Source organism: Argiope bruennichi, chromosome X1 (genome assembly GCF_947563725.1).
Source record: "Argiope bruennichi chromosome X1, qqArgBrue1.1, whole genome shotgun sequence".
In the NCBI taxonomy this organism is placed as follows: Eukaryota; Metazoa; Arthropoda; class Arachnida; order Araneae; family Araneidae; genus Argiope; species Argiope bruennichi.
Window position 1 is genome coordinate 95,089,869 of NC_079162.1, and position 13,107 is coordinate 95,102,975.

At 27.3% G+C, this 13,107-nt stretch overlaps 1 protein-coding gene across 1 annotated transcript in view; it reads left to right on the forward strand.

The window, feature by feature from the left end:
* Nucleotides 1–13,107, forward strand: part of LOC129959148 (uncharacterized) — a 28,655-nt gene that overhangs the window by 2,801 nt on the left and 12,747 nt on the right. Inside the window, exons 2-14 of the mRNA XM_056071970.1 lie at nucleotides 979–1,062; nucleotides 1,179–1,259; nucleotides 1,509–1,589; nucleotides 1,707–1,790; nucleotides 1,906–2,023; nucleotides 3,364–3,448; nucleotides 4,834–4,943; nucleotides 7,726–7,793; nucleotides 9,004–9,084; nucleotides 9,202–9,270; nucleotides 9,386–9,503; nucleotides 10,625–10,706; nucleotides 12,288–12,430. Of these exons, the coding sequence (XP_055927945.1) occupies nucleotides 1,019–1,062; nucleotides 1,179–1,259; nucleotides 1,509–1,589; nucleotides 1,707–1,790; nucleotides 1,906–2,023; nucleotides 3,364–3,448; nucleotides 4,834–4,943; nucleotides 7,726–7,793; nucleotides 9,004–9,084; nucleotides 9,202–9,270; nucleotides 9,386–9,503; nucleotides 10,625–10,706; nucleotides 12,288–12,430 (1,164 nt within the window). The 5' untranslated portion in view covers nucleotides 979–1,018. The remainder of the gene's footprint in view (nucleotides 1–978; nucleotides 1,063–1,178; nucleotides 1,260–1,508; nucleotides 1,590–1,706; nucleotides 1,791–1,905; nucleotides 2,024–3,363; nucleotides 3,449–4,833; nucleotides 4,944–7,725; nucleotides 7,794–9,003; nucleotides 9,085–9,201; nucleotides 9,271–9,385; nucleotides 9,504–10,624; nucleotides 10,707–12,287; nucleotides 12,431–13,107) is intronic.

The following is a 13,107-nucleotide window of genomic DNA, read 5'->3' on the forward strand; positions in this document are numbered from 1 at the left end:
GGTTGAATGGTTAATAATTTGACTGAATATTTTAAAATAAATTCAATATATATAATATAATTAATTATATATTTCAGATATTCAGATATAATAATTTTATATATAGATTTCAGATATAATAATTATAGATTTCAGATAAAATAAATTCAATATATATAATATAATTAATTATATATTCAGATTTATACAATTTATATAGGACCCGTATTTAGGTTATATATCTCTAACTCATGGAAATTTAGTCATAAAACGATGTAATTTTTTATCTTATTTTTTAAGTAATATAGCTGTTTAGACTGCGGGGCTATATAAAAAGTAACAATTCATAATTTTTCCGGAAATATTTTTATTAATTCAAACAGCATAAAAAATAATTCATTCCATCATTTAAAGCATTTTTCCGATTGGGACAGTATGTCAATCTTTGTCGGTTTGCAAAATAGCTCTTGGACTATATGTGCGAACATCCTATATATTGCAACTAAAAAGGAAAGTTTGTTCAGGGAATATGTTTGAAATAAAATTGCTTTTTGTGTTTCATACACTGTATGTTCTTCAGTTTAGGGTGTACATTTTCTGTTGAGCATTAACTAGAAGAATTTTTCTCTTTTATATCAGAAATTAAATGTTATAAATATGAGTCAGAAAAGTAAATCTATAGATATTGATGAAGAGTGATACACTTTTCATATATACAAATAGCTTGATTTTCATTGAGAGTTTCTTCTGTATGTGTTTATACTTCTGGAATATGTATTATACTAATTGATTTTAATTTACTTTATTTCAGTTGCGAATCTGAGTATCTAACTGATCAAAAATTGACTGATATAAATATGAGTCAGTAATGTCATTCTGTAGATCTTGAACGGAAGTCATTTTTCATACATAAAAATAAGTTAATTTCCATTGAGAGTATTTCCTGTATATGTTTAGATTTCTGTAATATGTTAATATATTTTATTTACTTTATTTCAGGTATACATATGAAGATCTAACTGATAAGCAATTAACTCCTATGAATATGAGTCAGCAAAGTGATTCTGCAGATCCTGAGGAAGTGTTAGTCACTTTTGAAATATACAAATCAATTGATTTCCATTGAGAGCATCTTCAGTATATGTTTATAGTTTTGTAATTTGTATTATGCTAATAGATTTTTATTTACTATATTGCAGGTGGGAATCCGAGGATCTCTATGAACAAATATTAAGTGACACAAATATGAGTCAGCCGTGTGAATCTGCAAATCTTGAACAGTAAGTCACTTTTCATACAACAAATAGATTTATTTCCACTGGCAACATCTCCCGTAAATGTTTATTTTTTCCAAAAGATCTAACTGATATGAATATGAGTTAGAAAAGTGATTCTGCAGATCCTGGGGAAGTGTTAGTCACTTTTGAAATATACAAATCAGTTGATTTCCATTGAGAGCATCTTCAGTATATGTTTATAGTTCTGGAATTTGTATTATGCTAATAGATTTTTTATTTACTATATTTCAGGTGTGGATCCGAGGATCTCTCTGATCAAAAATTAACTGACATAAATATGAGTCAGCCATGTGGATACACAAATCTTGAACTGTAAGACACTTTTCATACATACAAATAGGTTTATTTCTATTGGCAACATCTCCTGTAAATGTTTATTTTTTCCGAATATGTAACATGCTATTAGATTTTTTTTAAACTTTATTTCAGGTATCAATCTAAGGATCCAACTGATGAGGAATTAACTGATATAAATATGAGTGAGCAAAGTGATTTTGCAGATCTTGTGTCAATGTAAGTCTCATTTATGCATACAAATGGGTTGATTTCCATTCGGAGCATCTCCTTTATATGTTTATTTTTTTGGAATATGTATTGTGCTAATAGATTTTTATTTACTTTATTTTAGGCGTGAACCTACTTGTTTAAAATGTTCCACTCCCGTGATAAAGAAAGAGTTCATGTACCTCTATTCTTTGTCATTAGGACCTAACTTAACGAAAGCTAGATTCCTTCAGTGTCTAGAAGTGAGTAACAATATTTTACAATAAATTTTGAATTTTTTTTTTCTTTTTGCTTTTTGGTGTACAAAACATACAAACATAAAATATTGTTACTATTCAGAATGCAAATTCTTCAGGAATCTCCACATTTAAGTGTTCTTTCAGTTCAAAACATATATTTTTGAATTCCTGTCTGCAAGCATATTGACTCAAAAGCTTTTTGAAATGAAATATGGCGTGTGATCTTCATAGTCTTGATATAAAATATATAGATTTTTATCAAATTTTGAACGAAGTTTCTTTCTCCATTTGAGTGCAAGTGAACACGATAACATAAAGAGCTAGATGTGTAGAATTTGGTACATAGATCTAGCATTTAAATTGTTGATCTGCATCAAATTTTCAAGAAAATCTGTTTAATTCAGTCTGTCAATCTTTACTTATGCATGCCTGTGAGAGGGATTATTTAAATAGGTGATAATTTAGGTAAATGAAATTTGGTTCACAATTTTAGCACCTAAAGTGCAGATGCTATTAAGTTTTGAACCAAATCTGTCAAAGAGTTGATTGTCTGTTATTCTCTGCTTTTACAGACAAGTAAACATGAGAACTTAAAATTGCTGAGATTTAAAAAAAGCTCGATATGTTTCTTTAACAAGTTTGTGACGACAATTGCAGTTCTGAGTCAAATTTTGGTGTCAATCAAATGATAAAACTGCATTAAAAATAATTTGATTTAAGATTTATATTATAATAACCACATGTCAGTAATTAATCAATGAAAAAAAAAATAGAATCCGAACATCGCACTCTGGTTGAATCTTATAACTATTGTTTGCCAACAGCCTGCGATTAATACGTAATTAAGAGTGATTTTCTTTACTATATACTGCAAAATACAAGACTCTCACGTGGACACTCCTGGCATTCACAATCTTGACAAATGTTCACAATTTTCTGCGGGCGGAAAGAGACGATGTTTGAATTAGAGTGGCAGAGGAAGATGTTTGAATGAGAGAGGTTTGAATTAGATTTCAGACAGATCATTTTGACTGATTTTAATAAATATTTCATTTAAACTATTGAGATGCATTTCATAAAATATAAATATCTGTTCGAAATCAACTTGTGGTGAAGCTTTATATAAGCCAGATAACAGCTGTTTGACAGCAGTGATCGGTCTTGTCTAGTGGTCATGTTCCTCGGCAACGAACCCACACGTTTCGAGTTCGGTCCTCACTATCACCAATAGCCGAATTGGTGACGAAAAACACTCAACTGTCGTACGGCTGTTGTGGCTTCAATGTTTTATTAATACTGCAATTTTTCCTATTACTTCACATTTTTTTTCTTTATTTTTGTAGTATCTCTTTAATGAAAGGCGTTATGGAGAATTATTTGAACGCATGATTTCTGCCCAGAAGCATCTTGTGGATCGGGTGGATAAAGGTAAGAAAAGTTTATTATTTTTATCTTTTTAATGACAAGAGAAAATAACCTCTATTTGTTTGATATCCTTGTTTAAGAAAATGTTAACCCTTTGTTTCTCTATTGCTTAGGTAAAAATAAAAGTATTCAAATTTTGTGAAATAGAAAATAAAGCTCTGATATAAAAATCGATGATTTGTAAAGTTAAAAATTCTATATGAGCATACTTTTGCTGATAACCCAGAAATTTATTTACCATGAGTGAAATTTTGCATGCACAACACATTAGTTGATAAAGTGCATCTTTGGATTATCCTTTGGAAATTTTATGAATTTGCAACACACTTTTAATCTTTTCTTTATGTTCTGTGCATAATTTAAACGAGTAAATTAGCTACTAAAGAAGAAAAACGAAAATAATAACCCTCTGGTTGAGGAAATATATAAAGACTCTTGAAATTATTTCAAAAGTATAAAAAATAGTTTTCTTGTTTCTTCGTCAGAATTTTTATTCTGAGACAATATTTCAGTGTTTTAAATTATGAGACTATTTTCATAAAATGTTTTGCTCTTCTTATTGTTAGTAATAAATCGATACTTCAGCGGTAGTCCTAATTCCCTGATAGTAAAAAAGACAAATACGATTGATTGCATGTGTTAAAAACAAGTGCAAAACATGGCCTGCAAAGGCAATTAATTTCAATTAAGAAAATAGCTAATATGTTTTTCGAAATTATCATTTCAAGAAATTGTTAGTAATTGCCTTAAACTAGTAGCAATTATAAATTATCTAATTTAGTGAAATATTTATGAATTAATTTTATCATGTTTATGTTATTATATATTAAGTTTCTTTTATTATGTTACTGACTTTAAATTTCACCTTACTAAATATTTTATTCTATAATCTATCCAACAATCTACACTTGATGCCAGCCTGAATGACAAACATTTACATTATATTTACTTTTAAAACAAAGAGAATTTTAGAAATTCCTGCAGTTATTTTAAGTGTAAACAAAACAAAATTAGTTTGGATGAAATATCTTTTAAAATGCATATAACGTCCTTTGTTAATAAAGCATAATGCGTGTATTAAAAATTAAAAAGCTTTCTTTATATAAAATAGATATCGTAAGCTAAAAATGTTGAGATGCTTATTTTAATTAGTCCCATTCTTTTCAACTGATTTTAATTTATAGTAAAGTCTCAAAAGGCCTCTACTTTTAATAAATATTTCCTGCATGTCATTGATTTTCTCTGATCAAAAAACTAATTAATAAATCTTTATCAAGAAATTTGTTTATTTTATATCATTGATATTAGAATTATTGAGCATCAAGAATGTAGTATTTTTGAAATGTTTTTTCCTTTTCCTTTCTTTTTAAGTCTCTCTATCTTTCCAGAACAAAAGTACGCTAGACGAACCGAAAAGAAATTGGTGGATGCCTGGAGGATGTTTGGTGAATACCTCGAAAAGCTAGTAAAGAAGTTGCAGGAAAAGAAGCCCGAACAGGTAAAGCGCAAACTAGCAGAGTGAATTTTGTTTTACTTCCTGTTTGATTTAACATAGATACTTTTTTTTAATTAAAAAAATGTTATGCAATATTCAACTTTTTTCATACTTAGCAAATTCATATTCGTAAGATAAGAATTTTTTAATCAGTTTTCCTACTCTCTCTTCGTGATGTGCTAGAATTCTGAAATTTTTTACGGTAGTATTTTTTTGTTGACAATTCAAAATAATACTTTAAAAACTTGGTAAAATGCTATACAGTGATATGATTTTTATATCTAACTCTCTGATCTAGATTTGATATTTTTGTATATTGTATTTGTAACCTCACTGCCTACTCGCTTACCAGAGAACCTTATTTTATGTAAAAATGATGAATATTTATCTGTCTGCTGGCAATCTGCAGAATGCAGTTGTCAAATATGTATTATCATATTAATAATCATTAAATTAGGGTTTTCACTTTTTTAAATTTTAAATAATACTCTTTTTTTTTCTTTTTATTCCTTTTTAATTGTATCAATAATATAAACTTAAAACTTAAATCAATATCTGAAAAGTGATTATAGATAACATCATTCATTTAGAGTTCTTCTATCAACAGATTTAATTTATCTTTTTTCTGACATTAAAGTGTGAATTGATATATTTTGAAGGTCATCTGTTTTTTAATACATGAAAAGGGGTGAATTATTTTCGATTTCTGAATTAATTGATTGATCTGAAAAATCACATTTCTTTCTATACATTTTATTTGATTTATGGTAGTCATTTGTTTGTGTCTTCAATTTTATGCATTGTTTCATTATGTTTAGAAACTTCAAAAAAATTACTATTGTTTCACAGCTGCAATTTGAAATGGAATTTTTGAATTAATTAAATGGCACACCAGCAGATATTTGAAGGCATCTCTTATTAAATATAATGAATTTAATATTAGAGAAAACAGAAGACTTCTATAATAAAGCTGTTTATTTCAATATGCGATTTTGTATTTTAATACTTTATACATATATTATAGTTGTGATTAATCGGTTAGTATTAATAATAACCAGTAAATGCTCAAAATCCATTAATCATTTTTACCAACTATTATTGACACTAACCGATTAATCACATGAAATATAACATATATGCTGTTTATACTAATTAACTTGGGAGTTTATTATCTTGTTTCCATTAAGAAAGAGAATGTAATAATGTTATAAATATGTCCGTATTTATATCATGTAATATAATTTGAATCAAAGATTAGCATCATTAACGCAGCATAAAATGTGGGTCTGAATAAATTGCAGCAGTGTATTTATTAGCCAATAAAGGCTATTTTGAATCCTCTAAGTCTTTAAATTAAACTTGCAAGTCGAAAATGTATATTCTGCATTGTTCTTGCATGAAACCTGTAGACATATGATTTTGTTTTACTTCAGTTATCTCTTTGGTTTTCAAAGAAAACTCTGAATACTATTCAGAAAATGTATTAATTTTTTCCTTCGTTTCATTTTTCCCTATATTGTATAGCATTTTGTTAAGAAATTGCACAGTAATTTAATCAAAATTGTGTGTGGCAAATATATTAAGAAATTATTCTACTGTCATCCTCTCAATACACATTAGTTTGAGTGTATTAAATTATGAACAGTTTTATATTGCACTTTAACAAAATTGTATTAAGATGTCATTTAGGTTAAAGTTTATTTGAATGTAAATTCTGGATAACGTTATGATAATTTTGTATTCTCAAATCTTGTGTAAAAGATAAGAGATTAAGTTAAATTTCCATTTAATATATTGGTTGTATGCTTTAGAAATGTACTCTCTGATAGTATTGTATGATTAAAATTTAAAAGAAATTACTTGGAAGAATTTAAACTTTTTTTAATTGAAGGGAAAAAAGGTTTTTAGCCCGTTTACATATATTTTCATTTTTGATTTCTGTCATTGTATTGAATGAAATAATAATATTTAGTATTAATACTAATTAATACTTTTCAAATGTGCCTAAATATTAATGTTAATCAGTTTTAATCTGTCTGAAATTACACGGTACTTGAAGTAGATTTCTTGCATTTTTATTTGAAACGCATTATTTTTTTAACGTATATTAATACTGTAGTATTCAGTTTGATTATAGATTGTTGATTAAGTTATCTAAACTAGAAGTTTTTAAACATTGCTATTTGTGATCCTTTTCAAAGTGTAGTTATTTAATTCAGCCTTTAAATATGGAGGTGGGTATAGTACAAGAAACAAAGACGTTAGATTGCAATTATAGTCTTAAGACAGGTTAACTTATTACCTTCGAAAAAGGATATACTCACCCAATTCACCGGTAAACTGTTTAGAAATTGTATGTATTAGATTTATGTATTCTACTTAATTGACTGGTAATATAAGAATGCTTTAATATTCTTCATTTATTGACACCTGCTATGTTTACCTGTAACACAGGTAAACATTGCAACACCCATCTTCAGTTACGGAATGTAATTTTGTTATTCTTGGGATCTAATAATTTTCTTTCATGTAACAATTCTATAATAGTTTTAATATCTCGAGCACTTACTGCATCAATATATTCATTGTATAGTTAAATGTTCCATATATTTCTTCCACAAGTCTTTCTTTATTTTCCAAGGCTGTGTCATGTTTGAATTAAATTTATCGGGATTTCAACTACTGAAACCTGACTGTAATATTTTATCTTTATCTATATACTGTTACTTGACCCGTTGTAGTTTTAACCACTGTAATTATTTATATCCATACCACTTCATTGCAGGGAATAAAGAGAAAGCGCAAGCGAAATGAGCAAGATGACGTATACCATGTATCCCTAAGTGTTAGATGGTAATGTTGATATTATATTTTAACTCCTTTCATAAAAATCTATTTTTTCCCCTCTATTTATGTTGTGTTGGTTTCGTACCTGTTGTCATATTTCGAACATAAATATTATTAATTCGTACACACCCATTCCTCACAACTTATAAGAATTCATGTCTGTATTCCGTAACTTTTATGCCAGAAATCTCATTTCACACCAGGAAATACTATGTTTTTGTATTTATACAGATAAATTTATTGCAAAAGATATAATTTGAAAAAAAAAAACCCATCACTAACACAATAATAATTTTTTTTAAAATTCCAGTTGCATTTTTATTTAAATGCTCTGACTCTAATTTTATTTTTTAAAAATGTTCTATAGATTTTTGATAGACATGGCATTAGATTTTGTGTATAAAGATTTTACTTTCATTTTGTATTTCATGCAATGTATGTTCATCAGTTTGGGTGTAAATTTTCTGTTATCATTGAGCAATCACTAGATGAATGTTTCTCTTTTATATCAGAATTAACTGTTATATATATAAATCAGCAAAGTGATTCCATAAGTTTTGAACGGCAAGTCATTTTTCATATATAAAAATAGGTTAATTTCCATTAAGAGTATCTCCTGTATATGTTTATTTTTCTATAATATATATTATGCTAATACATGTTTATTTGCTTTATTTCACATATAAATCTGTGGATTTAACTAATAAGAAATTAACTAATATAAATATGAATGAGCTATCTTCTTGAAAAGTAAGTCATTTTCATACATACAAATAGATTGATTTCCGTTAGAAGCATCTCCTGTATACATTTAATTTTCTGAAATATGCTTTATGCCAATAGTTTATTTACTTTATTTCGGGTGTAAATCTGGGAATCTAACAGAGAAGAACATTAAATGATATAAATATGAGTCAGCAAAGTGATTCTGCAGATCTAGTTGAAGAATAAATCACTTTTCATGCACACAAATAAGTTAATTTCAATAGAGAACCTCTCCTGTACATGTTTATACTTCCGGAATATGTATAATACTATTTGATTTTTATTTACTTTATTCCTATTGTGAAACTGAGAATTTAACTGATCAAATATTAACTGATATAAATATGAGTCAGCAATGTGATTCCACAGATTTTGTCGAAATGTCAGTTTCCAATTATACGAATCTGTTTATTTGTATTATGCTAATAGATTTTTATTTACTATTTTTCAGTTGTGAACCCGAGTATCTCTCTGATCCAAAATTAGCCGATATAAATATGAGTCTGCCATATGAATCTGTAGATCTTGAAGAGTAAGTCACTTTTCATACATGCAAATAGATTGATTTCCATTGACGGCATCTCCTGCATATGTTTATTTTTTTGGAATATGTAACATGCTAACAGATTTTTTATTTACTTTGTTTCAGGTATAAATCTAGGGAACCAACTGATAGAAATATGAGACAACGAAGTGGTTCTGCAGATCTTGTGGCACAGTAAGTCTCATTTATGCATACAAATGGGTAGATTTCCGTTCGCAAAAACTTCTCTATATGTTTATTTTTCTGGAATATGTATTATGCTAATAGATTTTTATTTACTTTATTTTAGACGTGAACCTACGTCTTTACAAAGTCTCCTTCAATGCATTAAAAAGGAATTTATTTTCCTTTATGCATATACAGTGGAGGTGAATTTAAGTAATTGTGGTTTCCTTCCGGCTATAGAAGTGAGTAGCATTATTTTGTAATAGATTTTAAAATTTTTTTTGCTTGTACAAAGCATACAAACATAAAATATTTTGCTATTCAGATTATCAATTCTTCCGGAATCTGCACGTTTCAGTGTTGCTTCAATTCGAAACACACATTTTTGAATTTCTGCCTGCAAGATTGATAACTCAAACGTTTTTTGAAATTAAATTTGGCTTGTGATCTTCATATTCTTTATATAAAGCTTATAGATTTTTATCAAATTTTGAATGAGGTTTGTTTTTCCATTTGTTTGAGTACAAGTGAACATGATAACTTGGAAACAAAGAGCTAGAATTATAGAATTTGGTACATAGATCTAGCATCTAAATTGTAAATCTGTATCAATTTTATGTCTGTTGAAGGCAGTCTGTCAATCTTTACTCTTGCATGACTGTAAGAGTGATTATTTAAATAGGTAATTACTTAAGTAAATGAAATTTAGTTCACAGTTTTAGCATTTAAAGTGTATATGCTATTAAGTTTTGAACCAAATCTGTGAAACAGTTGATTGTCTATCATTTTATGCTTTTACAGGCTTGTAAACATGATCTCTGAAATTTGTAAAGTCTTAAATAAAGTTCGATATGTATTTTTAACAAGTTTGTGACTATAGTTGCAGTTGTGTGTGAAATTTTGGTGTCAATCAAATGTTAAAACCGCATTCAAAACAATTTGATTTAAGATTTATTGTTTAATAACCATATGTCAGTAATTAATCAAAGAAAAAAATTAGAATACGAAGATTGTCCTCTGGTTGGATCTTATAACTATTTTCTGCCAATAGCCTGCGATTAATATGTAGTTAAGAGTGATATTCTTTGCTATATCTTGCAAAATATAAGACTCTCCTGTGGGCACTCGTGGCATTCGCCATTTTGACCAAGGTTCACAATTTTATGTAGGAGGAAGGAGGCGATATTTCTATTAAAGAGTTTGTGAGAAAATTTCAGGCAGATTATTTTGTCTGATTTTAATAAATATTTTATTTAGACTATGGGATTCATTTTATAAGGTATCAATATTTGTTTGAAATTAAGTAATTAGTTTTCTATTAATAGTGCATTAGTTCCTGTTACTTCATATTTTTTTTTTATAGAATTGCTTTAATGCAAGGCGTTACGAAAAATTATTGAAAGAAATGCTTGGTAGACAGAAATCTGTCTTGGAACAGTTACATCGTAAGATAATTTCAATATTTTTATCCTTTTAATGACAAGAGAAAATAACTTCTATTTGTTTGATATCCTTGTTTAAGAAAATGTTATCCCTATGTTTTTCTATTGCTTAGGTAAAAATAAAGCTCATATTCAAATTTTGTGAAGTAAAAAATAAAGCTCTGGAATAAAACTCGATGATGATGATTAAAATGTTGTATATGAGTATACTTTTGCTCATAACTCAGCCCCAAAATTTAATTACCATGTGTGAAATTTTGCATGCACAGCACATTAGGTGACAAAGAGCATCTTTGGATTAACACAAATTAAAAATTAGAAAATTTAAGAAATTTTAAGAAACTACATCACGATTTTAACTCTTTCTTTGTGGGCTGTGCATAATTTAGACGAGTAAATTAACTACTAATGAAGAAAGTGAAAATAATAACTTTCTGGTTGTGGAAATATATAAATGCTCTTCAAATTATTTGAAAAGTATGGAAAATAATTTTCACGTTTCTTCGACAGAATTCTTATTCTGAGACAATATTTCAATGTTTTAAATTATTAGATTATTATTATAAAAGGTTTTGCTCTTGTTGTGGTTAGTTGTTAAATCGATACATCAGCGGTAGTTCTAATTCTGTAATAGTAAAAGATGACAAATACGACTGATTGCATGTCGTAAAACCAAGTGCAAGTACTTAAAAACATGACCTGCAAAGGCAATAATTTCGGTTAAAAAAGTAACTAATATGTTTTTCGAAATAATCATTTTAAGAAATAGTCAAATTAGTAGCAATTGTAAATTATTTAATTTAGTGAAATATTTATGAATTAATTTTAGCGTGTTTATGTTATTAAATATTAATTTTTTTTATTATGTTGCTGACTATAAATTTCATCATACTAAATATTTTATTAAACTTAAAAATGTAAAACTTTAAATGTCAATATAACCTAATTAACATTATTTTTAATTATGTTTTACATTTAAATTCATCAATCTATAGTTAAAGTAAGCCTAAATGACAAACGTTTTCACTATATTTGCTTTTAAAGTAGAAAGAATTTTAGTAGTCTTTGTTTGGATATAATCATTGTATTGGTGAACATGAAGTAATTATTTTTAGAACAAACTGGCTTTTTTATGTACGAGTTTTAATGTAGAATGAATTGGATAAATTCCTGCAGTTATTTTAAGTATGAATAAAGCAAAATTAGTTTGGATGAAATGTTTTTAAAAATGCATATAACGTTTTTTGTTAATAAAGCATTATTGCATGAATTAAAAATTAAAAAGCTTTCTTTATATAAAATAGATATCATAAGCTAAAAATGTTGAGATGCTTATTTTAATTAGTCCCATTCTTTTCAACTGATTTTAATTTATAGTAATTAAGTCTCAAAAAGCCTATACTTTTAATAAATATTTCCTGCATGTCATTGATTTTCTCTGATCAAAAAACTAATTAATAAATCTTTATCAAGAAATTTGTTTATTTTATATCATTGATATTAGAATTATTGAGCATCAAGAATGTAGTATTTTTGTAATGTTCTTTCATTTTCCTTTCTTTATAAGTTCTTCTATTTTTGCAGTACATAGAGATAAAGAAGCTAACAAGAATTTAATTTCTCGCTGGAAGAGATTAGGTGAAAACATCAAACAGCTGGAAAAAAAGTACCAACGAGTTACTACTCCAAAGCAAGTAAAGCATAAATCAGCAGAATCCACTTTTGCAGTTAAGTTTATGGAGTGATTTTTGTTTTACTTCCTGTTTGATTTAACATAGATACTTTTTTTAATTAAAAAAATTATGCAGTATTTAACTTTTTTCATACTTGTAAAATTCACATTCGTAAGATAAGAACTTTTTAGTCAGTTTTCTACTCTCTTCCTGATGTGCTAGAATTATGAAATTATTTACAATTGTGTGTTTTTGATAACAGTTCAAAAGGTTCGTACTTTAAAAACTTAGTTGTCAGTTAATCAAACAACTTTAATAATATTTTAATTTTGTAATAAGCACAATTTAGGGATCGAATTTGAGGGAAAAAATCTAGTTGCAAGAATTCATCATAATTGTAATCGTGATATATGGAGTCGAGTATACTAATAATGAAAATATTTTTTTTTCTAAAACATTCTTTTATCAATATTTTTAAATTTAAAAATGTGTATGAGTCACTGAAATCAGTATAAATAAGAAATTAAGTTATTACAATTATATTAAAAAGCAATTCTAAGCAATCATTAAAAATTAAAATGTGCTGTGACATTTCTCAATAGTGACCAAAACTCGAAGCAAAATCGTCCTTTGAAGCTCTGTTGTGAAGGGTCGCCTAATCTGAATGATTTTTTTTTATTGTTATTATTGCTTGTCGAAACGCTTTTTGAAATTATCCCATATCTTCTTTT